At 43.5% G+C, this 10,000-nt stretch overlaps 3 protein-coding genes across 3 annotated transcripts in view; 1 reads left to right on the top strand and 2 right to left on the bottom strand.

Annotated features, from left to right (window-relative positions):
* LOC306929237 (tRNA-dihydrouridine(16/17) synthase [NAD(P)(+)]-like) overlaps positions 1–70 on the bottom strand; it is a gene marked incomplete at its 3' end in the record, with an annotated part of 1,056 nt that extends 986 nt beyond the window's left edge. Inside the window, exon 1 of the mRNA XM_079509679.1 lies at positions 1–70. This exon is cut by the window's left edge and continues 986 nt beyond it. Coding sequence (XP_079365805.1) covers positions 1–67 — 67 coding nt within the window. The 5' untranslated portion in view covers positions 68–70.
* rbpjl (recombination signal binding protein for immunoglobulin kappa J region-like) overlaps positions 1–10,000 on the bottom strand; it is a gene marked incomplete at both ends in the record, with an annotated part of 29,835 nt that overhangs the window by 15,848 nt on the left and 3,987 nt on the right. The window contains 5 exons of the mRNA XM_079510705.1: positions 2,114–2,288; positions 3,131–3,246; positions 3,447–3,517; positions 3,846–3,974; positions 9,372–9,510. Coding sequence (XP_079366831.1) covers positions 2,114–2,288; positions 3,131–3,246; positions 3,447–3,517; positions 3,846–3,974; positions 9,372–9,510 — 630 coding nt within the window. The remainder of the gene's footprint in view (positions 1–2,113; positions 2,289–3,130; positions 3,247–3,446; positions 3,518–3,845; positions 3,975–9,371; positions 9,511–10,000) is intronic.
* matn4 (matrilin 4) overlaps positions 9,246–10,000 on the top strand; it is a 38,754-nt gene continuing 37,999 nt past the window's right edge. The window contains exon 1 of the mRNA XM_079509861.1: positions 9,246–9,430. The gene's annotated coding sequence lies outside the window, so the exon portion shown is untranslated. The remainder of the gene's footprint in view (positions 9,431–10,000) is intronic.

Here is a 10,000-nt window from a genome sequence, read left to right as displayed (position 1 = left end):
GCGCCACGACGAAACGTGCACCCTTCAAAGTGGTCCTCCAGAAGTCAAAGCCCTGGAGCTTTGCCATTACGGCTGCCTGCTGTCAAAAATATTGGTATATATACTGCAGCTGGGTTGACCGACTGACTGGCAGGCAGTTATATAGATCCTGCTGATGTCAATGATAATGTCACACTCTACCATCACTCTGTGACATCAGAAGCTCACAGGAGTGGAACCACGACATTTGTAAATCCAGTTATGACAAAAAGTGTGAGAGGGGAAAGAGATGGGAGGCGATAAGACAGAGAGACAGAGACAGAGAGAGAGGGGGGGACCAGTAAACACTCTTTCTACCATGTTCCCTCTTTAACGCAGAAAAGCACAGAAACATGCAGCACTGTTTGCATGCTGGGGGCAGGGGGGGCTTTGTTGCTCATACACAACACAAACTGCTGAGTAGCGCTAACTCAATGCTCAGGATTTCACTGTGTAGACAAAGAAAAATCACACCCGTGTGAAGTGAGGGGCGCTCTTATCATCATACATCATCTCATTCTGGCCAATCACAATTTACGTCTTCACTTTACTGCCCTCACTTTTAGCTTCAATATGTACTTTGCTCAGCCAATCAAACCATCACTATGGGGTGATCAGCCAATCACAAGCCAATGTTTGTGTTCACACAAACCCGGAAAGCTGGGCATAGCTCCCCTCAAAGAGATGTACAGTATACAGTTCACTCTAAGAGTAGCCTACTGTTATTTATTGTATCCTTACTGTATATGATATGCACAAAAATATGTGTTTTTGAGGGGAGCTATATCCCCTCCAACGTCTGGCTTTTGAAATTACGTCATATGGCAGTCAAGTCTATGGACTTTTAAAGTGTGTTTATAGGGCACTAAACGGGACACCATCCTACGATGGAGTATAGATTTAGCATGTGTGTGTGTGTGTGTGTGTGTGTGTGTGTGTGTGTGTGTGTGTGTGTGTGTGTGTGTGTGTGTGTGTGTGTGTGTGTGTGTGTGTGTGTGTGTGTGTGTGTGTGTGTGGATTTGAATGTGCATTTTGTGTGTGATAGATTCTTTGTGACAGTTCAGTCTGACCCCCCGCTCCCTACACTTGACATGTCTAACACCCTACCATCATCTGCCAATCATGGTCTCATACCTGCAGGAACATGGCACAAGTTCACACAAAACACTGGGAACATTCCTCAAAATAGTTTAGGATTAAGTCAAATGACTTTGTTGCACGACTGTGTCGTATGACAGGGGTTCTCAACGTTTTTGGTCGGGGACCCCCGGAAATGCTTTGGCAATGTCTCGGGACCCCCGCCCCGCCCCCTCCCGACCCCCAATATAAATTGACTGCTACAATAACCTTAAACCATTTTGGGCGGGAACCCCTTTTGGTGTTTTAAGCATTGTTATAATTTAGCTATTGAAAAATAGCAGATCTACAAGCTCATAGCGCGCCACCGAGTGGCGCGCTACGAGCTTGTAGGTCTGCTATTTTTGAAAAATCGTGAAAATAAAATTTAAAAAAAAAATCTTTTTTTTCTCTTTTTTTTTGGAAAATAATTTGGGGACCCCCTAAAATAATTTGGCGACCCCCCGAGGGGTCGCGACCCACGGGTTGAAAACCCCTGTCGTATGACACAGAATTAAATATTGTCAACAGACATTTTTTGTTGATGCTAATACTGTAGGAAATGTAAGGAAGTTACTTTCCACTGCTGGCTGTTTGCAAAAACATCTAACCAAAAACTCACTGTGGGGGGAAGAAAAGAAAGAAAACATCCATTCCCATTTATATCCCAATGTAGATTGATTAACTAAAGTTGATTAATCCATTGAGACCTGGAACGCATCCATGTCACGTTAACGTTTAACCACATTAACCATTAACCCATTTTGGGTGGGAACCCCTTTTGGTGTTTTAAACATTATGTTATAATTTAGCTATTGAAAAATAGCAGATCTACAAGCTCATAGCGCGCCACCGAGTGGCGCGCTATGAACTTGTAGGTCTGCTATTTTCGAAAAATCGTTAAAATGTGCCTCAAATCTTTCCGAAAATTGTCATGATTTAGAAAACCTTTTTTTTTAAATTTCGACGTCAGACTCACAGTCAACGTTCTTCATGGACTGTCTCTTCTGGGACGGTTTGGAGATGACTTTGATCATCCTGCTCTGGAATGAACCCACTTCCTGCCCACTGCCCAGGAAGAGGCGGAGTAACAGGCGGAAGTGTTTCCTCTTGTCCTGGTCTGAGATGTACAGGGACTTGGCACAGGCAAACATCTGGGGGTGAGATGTACAGGGACTTGGCACAGGCAAACATCTGGGGGTGAATGCATGGATGGGTGGGTGTATACATGTACAGTACATAGACAGACATAGGCAGCCAGAGGACAGACAAATGGACCGACGGACGGACCTAGTGACCGACTGACCTACCAGTATGAATATAACTAACTTCTTTTACTTTTATATAAGGAAGCCTATGATGCTTTGCAAACGTCCATCAGTAGGTAAATACAGTAAGTGGCTGGCATGCACACACAGGGGGTTTACAGTAGGTAAATACAGTAGGTGGCTGGCATGCACACACAGGGGGTTTACAGCAACGTTTGTAAGACGTGGCTGTTTGTCAAGTAAACAGACCTGGAATAATAAATTCTGTATGTCTCGTCCGGGCAAATATACACATCTCTGCAGGGCTGGAAAGAGTACTAGAATATCTTTCTCAAGTAAGGCACTGTTACAGTACATGTCATGACTTAGATATTACTCAGGTATAGAAGAAAGCTTGCAGTATTTGTGTTGAACACTACTAAAGTAAAACTATAGCTCTTTGGACCAACTCACTTTCCAATTTGGTGATGCTTTATTCTTTAAGAAATCTTTGTCAAATGTTATCTTACAATGGCAAAGTGGTTCAAAACATGCTCAAGTGGATTATCCATCAGCAGATCTGTGGGCTACTCTGTAATTCTGACCTTTCCAAAAATAATTGAGTACAAGGTCTAACTGTGCACGCACGCACGCACGCACGCACGCACGCACGCACGCACGCACGCACGCACGCACGCACGCACACACACACACACACACACACACACACACACACACTTAGCTCTGACCGTGGTGTTTGGCTGCTCTTCAAAGACCAGTTTGAATGTGTCTGCCTGGGAGTGACCGGAGCTGTCCAGACACATGTAGCCACACAAACGATACACCGAGTCCCCATAACCAGCCACTAGATGGAAGAGAGAGAGAGAGAGAGAGAGAGAGAGAGAGAGAGAGAGAGAGAGAGAGAGAGAGAGAGCAGTGAAGAGAGAGAGAGCAGGATAAGGATAAGATATGAGCTGAAACAATTCACTCTATATACTCAACATTTATTTTTCAAACATTCAAATGTGTGTTAAACATGTCAATAGATCTTCTCTAGTTCCGGACCTTTCAGATGATCCTGTTTGGCTCTCCATCCTGGTCCACTGATGTACACACATGGAGGAGGACAGAAGAACCTACAGGAGATATAGTTCGTGTTTAGCAAAGACAATATTGTGGGACATAGTTGCAGCAGTTCTTCTGCACCATAGGACTTATACCTGCATATAGACTAGCAACTCTAGGTAGTTAGATTGAAACAGATGTTCTTATTTGAGTTGCATCAAAGCCTTATGAGTATTATTTACTTTGGCTGATATTGGAAACTACTAATAATAGTCTGATGCACTCCTAGTGTATATCCTGCATATACAGTACAGGGACATGTGGGATCTGCATTTAACAGTGCAGTGTGTGCAGCAGTAAACTGATTTAACAGTGCAGTGTGTGCAGCAGTAAACTGACCTTTTCTCATTGCCATAGGACTTTTGTGCCACCTTGGCATGCAGAATGGTGACACTCTGGTCAGATTGGGACTCCGCTACTGGGTGGTCGCTGGTTGCCCCTGGCAGCCGAAATCCTGGGTCCAGTCTCCTGATTGAAAAAAGAAAATAATAATAATCATCCATCCAAAGTCATCTATTTCTGTGACAACCACTTTCTTATTGGTCAGTTTTGTGATGGGGAAAGACAAAGCAATAACATTCTGGGTGTCCGCAGAAGAAATGCAGACCTGCACATCATCTTAAACTAAACTATAGTATATATAACATAGCTACATGCATTATCAAACACCTCATTATTTCATGTGTGTTTAAAATGTGTATGTATGAGTGAGTCACTTGACTGGTGTGGAACTAACTTACTTTCAAAATACGTTCAAATAAATGTTACAAAATGACTCTCTGTGCCAAGTAATGCATTATATTACATAATTCTACCGCATTTTGCATTAACACAGAGAAGAATGCCACAATATGTATATTACATTTATATTTCAGCAGCCTAAATGTCATGTGAAATAAAACAGCACTAATTGATACAGGGCATACCGTATATACATTTCTGGAAATCTCTCTCTGCCTGCACATGTATGTCTGTCTCATCACTTTTTGCCCTAATATGGAGATGCTCAATGCCACAGACTGCTGCTGTCATATGGCTTCCAAGTAATTTGATAAGAGGTAGGCCTATAGGCTACAGCACTACGTTCCCTGAAGTGAGTACTACTAGTTTTGAAATGTTTTAAAAAAATGGGTATAGGCTAAATAGCAGATATCCCCAACACAGCACTCTACTTGTTGAACTACACAAGTAGAGTCCATAACCCCCATCCCTACAGCGGTGGAAGCAACACACTACTGTATAATGTGTGTTGTCATAAACCCCATCAGATGTGAATACAGATTGTTATTATCAGACAACAACACTGTCATCCCTTTAATGCAAGATATAAAGACATACCAAGCATACTTTCCACTGTGATTAAGGATATACCATAGAATGGATAGGAAAGGGTGGTGCTTGCTTATACACTGCACTACTGGCAGATATAAAACAATGTGGAAAATCCCTTTCTGTCTACTGTCATTATTCGCTGATATTTAGCCAACCTCTCTTTAAAATGTCATCTGTCTGTTTGTCATGACTGTCTTTTGCCTTCTTCTCCCTCCTCACGCATGCACGCACGCACGCACGCACGCACGCACGCACGCACGCACGCACGCACGCACGCACGCACGCGTATGCATGCACGCACACACACATTGAAAACAGCAAGTACAATTTAACAAGCTAGGCCCGGACGGTTAGCTCAACCGTCTGGGCACCTAGTCTGCTAAGCCAGCCGGACGGCGTGACGTGACATGGGTTCAACTCCCGAGCCTGACGGCCTTTGCCGTGTGTCAATCCCCATCTTTCTCCCCATTTCCTGTCTGTCTACTGTTCCCTATGAATATTTAACAAGCTATGCTAAAAGGATAACATAAAAAGCCCTGTTTCTTTGTTTCCTATGACGCAGGCAATTGTGTGTTTTAATTCAGGGAGGTTTTGTGACATTTACATTTTTTACTTCAATTATTTTCAAAATTAGTAAAGCTGAGGGCACAATATTATAAAAATGAGGAACAAAAGGAGAATACCCTCGTTGCTAACTTTCAAAAGGTCAGCGTAAACAACTGTAAGAAATGGTGCTGGAACGTTGCATTGCAATGTTTTCTCTGTGCAATAACGTCGTAATGAGTAGCCCAACACAGACACTGGACTCCGGAATGCCTCTCATTATGACCACTGTTGACACGCAAGGGAGGGGAAGAGAAAAACAAATAGGTGGAATAGAGATGGACAGAGAGCGGGAAGGAGGTGAGAAGAAGGGGGACGGAGATGGGGGAGAAGGAGGCAGGCAAGAGGGAGGGGGAAGGAGGGTGGTTGGGGAGGTTATATGTGGCCAGAAATGACCTCTTACTTAATTCTGTGAGTTAATTTCACTGACTGCAGAGATGTTCTGTTCTATTCTGTTCTCTTCTTCTTGACTAAAAATGTGAACTGTGATCACGGGTGATGGGCTTTTACAGAGACACAGACACCAGACCGGAAGTATCGTGCACAGTGCTATATTCTCCATTCAGTGCTGGCCATAATATAATTGCATACCTCCAAATGAGCTTTCTTGCCCTAGCTCCATGGCGTTGCCCAGGCCGACCTCAAATTACACTTTGTTTTACCATCCAGTTCCATCGTATCGCTAAGATAAACACCAAAAACTATGGCATCATTCAGAGATGCAGCAGAAAAAAACATTGAAACCACAGAATCTGGAAACAAAAACTGGTTTCCTAACATGCAAGTGCACAGCATTTGGAAGTTTAGGGTGATTGTGATACGATTTGAGAACACAAGCAGTTGATAAGCAGTAGGCCTGCTTGGACCAGATTGTCTTAAAGGGTGCAAATGGAGTGCTGTAGCTATAAATAGCACTTTGTTTTTTGCTGATTAGTAAATTGAGATGAGATCCATAGTGACAATTGTGGTACTGACCCAAAAAAGTGATATTTTGGCCCTAGAGGGCATAATTGTTTCTGTGACTCTGTCTCTTTAAAGGCCCCATTTACACTGGCAGCCAAATCCAGCCTGAATCAGATCTGAGACACATCCAGATTGGAATCTGATTTGTCTAAATGCGTCATGTGACCATCGGATTTCAATCTTGATGTGGCACAGATCTGATTCAGGCTAGATTTGTCTGCCAGTGTAAATGGGGCCTAATGTCCCTGATTGACAGAGAGAGAGATAGAGAGAGGGGGGGGGGGGGGGGGGGGGGGGGGGGGGTGTACAGCTCATAAACACTACGGTCAACACTGTGTCACTGTGTGTCACTGATATGGCTGTAGCTACTGTAGCTATAGTCATATCAAGAGGCCGCATATTAATTTACGATGTAGGTATTTAGCAGACGCTCTTAATCCAGAGTGATTTACAGTAGGCAAGGAAAACACAGGATCATCAGTCTAACAGTAGTATATCCTTATAATCAACAATCTGTACATTGAAACTATGCACACGATAGGATGCATTCCACTTACATAGAAGACACATGCTGAGCCAATCTTTAATCATGTTGCATGTGAAATATGTCATTCAAACATAAACACAACACATGATGTATTGGCTACTGTTTATATATGCGTTTTAAATGTATGCATGCATAGTATATGTATATAACTTCAGGCCTAAAACTCTCCTTTATGTAGTCATGTTGACCCTTAACTAATCCCTCCAGCCATACAATGGTCCATATGTCTGAGGTGAGCAGACTTTTCCTTGTAAGGAAGGTGGATGGACTTTTAGGCATACTGGATGTTTTGTTCACACGAGGGGGATTCCAATGGCCCACTAGGCTCTCCCCAGTTCACAGTTCAGGGTTCACAGTTGACTGACTCAGTGTGTGTGTGTGTGTGTGTGTGTGTGTATGTGTGTGTGTGTGTGTGTGTGTGTGTGTGTGTGTGTGTGTGTGTGTGTGTGTGTGTGTGTGTGTGTGCGTGTGTACGTGTGTGCGTGCGTACGTGTGTGTGTGTGTGTGTGTGTGTGTGTGTGTGTGTGTGTGTGTGTGTGTGTGTGTGTGTGTGTGTGTGTGTGTGTGTGTGTGTGTGTGTGTGTGTGTGTGTGCACGCATGCACTTGCACACATATGCACCCACTGCATTACTGTGTGTAAGCACATCAGTACTGACGTACCAGTATGTGGAAAAGTACCCCTCTCTGCCTATATGTGTACATTTGTATACCTCTTTGGCTGTGTACACATACCAGTGCGTGCGTGTGCGCGCGCGCGTGTGTGTGTGTGGTCAGTCACCAGGGTGCCAGTAGTAGTCTAAATTAAACCTTCCCCTGGGGAAGACCCCCACAGGTCAAAGGTCATTGTGTCAGAGTTAAGAACCTCTGGTATTTCACACAGTGGACACAGACAGACCAGAGCAGAGGAGAAAGACGGACTGACAGAGGATGGACGGGCGGTATTTGTGGAAAGAAAGAGTAGAGGGAGAGGGGTAAGAGGAGGGTTGACAAGAACAGGGAAAAACACTTTCACACGTGGGCTTGAAGTTGCTCTTATGGCCCTTTTCCACCAAGATAATGTTCTAGATTCTTGGAAACTTTTTGGGTTCTGAACCAATTCATTTTCAGTGGAAACACTCTGTATCTTCAATTTTAGGTGGGAAAAAAGAACCGAACCAGTTCAACCCTGGTGGAAAAGTGGCCTTATTGTAATAATCAGTATGGGCTAAAGGAGACCTTAGGAGACCTACTGTAGTAGATATCCACCACCATAACAACTATATCCCCCAGGCCTATAGAAAACATCACACGGAGGATTGTATTTACCAATTGTGTTAAAGGCTGCTATCTGACATTTTCTGTATAGGCCTATTTAAAAACAACAGATGTTTCTGCCCTCAAATGATGACTTTGTGCACAAAGGTCTTCACAAGAAAAGCATGCCTATATATGTGGTATGCAGGCAATGTACATACACCTACGGATGGCTGCAATTCGAAACTGGCTCCCGTAAAATCTGAATCCCCCCCCACCCTTTTCCCCTCACTGTATATGTTTATTTTCCCTTTTTACCTCCATTATGATGAATTCCTGTTCTGTTCTTTGTCTATATAGAAGTGTCTATTTGTACGTCTCTAAATGTTTTGATGAATTGAACATGGTGGACCCTGTTGTAAACAAGTGTAATGCTTAATTGGGTCGTCCACTCACAGTTAACAGCCTTTGTATTGAGTTTGTGCTTGAAATGTACTGTAATTCTGCAAACTGTTAATACATTTTTCAATCAATCAATCAATCAATCAAACCTACCAGACAGACAGACAGACAGACAGACAGACAGATGGATAGTCATAATGCATCTAGCCTATAACTATTTCACGTGATGCAAAGTTGCAAACCATACGGTACAGTGAGTGAGTTAAGTGAAGCAGGAATGAACCCTCCACTCCACGACACGTGCTGGTGCTGCTGCAGAGCCGTGCGCTTTTACGCGCCATGCCTAAAGCCCCCACAGCCTCTCCAACTTCACTCCAAGTGCCCCCAAAGAGATTTTGGTTCGGATTTCATAGCGTGGTTGAGTGGGAGGGGTCTCAGGCAGCACTTCTAAACTCTCGCTTCTCTCTCCTCCTGCTCCTGGCATTTGAATACCTGCACACCATCCCTGCACAGGCTCATTCCACCAGCGAAATAACCCGAGAAAGACCAGCAGGGAGCGGAACAAAACAGAGGAAGGACATCTATTTTCTTTACATACTTTTACGTCCAAGCGCTCATTCCTCACGGCGCATGGTGAGGTTTTTTCTTTTTTGTTGTTGTTGTTGTTTGTGGATAGAACAACCATTGCCCTTCCATCGCTGTGAACTTTTACCGTAACTGCACGGGACATTGACGACGTTCTACAATCCTGCTTTTGTGGAAGTCAATCGACTTGTCTTCTCACCTGCTGTCCCAGTCGAGTGTTCTCGGTGCGTGGTGAGCAGCGTTCAGCAGCGTTCCCAGGTGAGTGAGGGAAGCATCGGGGGAAGGTGGAGGTGGGAACAGGTGGGCGCTGTCACACACATAGCCATCTGGCTGATGGTCTGAAATGGGGGAAATAATGACATTTGTTAGGACCATCTAAAAAAATCATAGGGTTTTTTTTGTGCCTAAAATTGATTGATTGATTGAATACTTTATTAACAGTTTGCAGACTGTACTGATTTACAATGATTGTTAAAAGGATAACACAAAAAGCCCCAATGGGCTTGTTTCCACTGTGGTGTTCTTGACACTTCCTGTGTATGCAATTAATTTAGAAAGAGATTGTTTGATATGTTTTTGTATTTTGCTGGGCTGGGATGGCTGATGTGGAAGGCAGGGCTTTGGGCTACAACAAAATGATTAAATCGAACCCTTGATTTATAGTTTTAAATAATGGGGTTTTGTTGGATTTAAATGCGATTTGCATTGTTTTGAAAAACGTTATTGCTTACACGTGTTTACTATTTGGCGTGTCAGTGATGTTTAGAACAGGATAGGCCTACATACTGGACAGAGACATCTGGATTAAGGTTCAGATGAAATGTTACC

This window comes from Electrona antarctica (assembly GCF_951216825.1).
Source record: "Electrona antarctica genome assembly, chromosome: 9".
Taxonomy (NCBI): domain Eukaryota; kingdom Metazoa; phylum Chordata; class Actinopteri; order Myctophiformes; family Myctophidae; genus Electrona; species Electrona antarctica.
The sequence above is the reverse complement of the archived record's forward strand: the minus strand, read 5'-3'. Positions and strand labels throughout refer to the sequence as shown.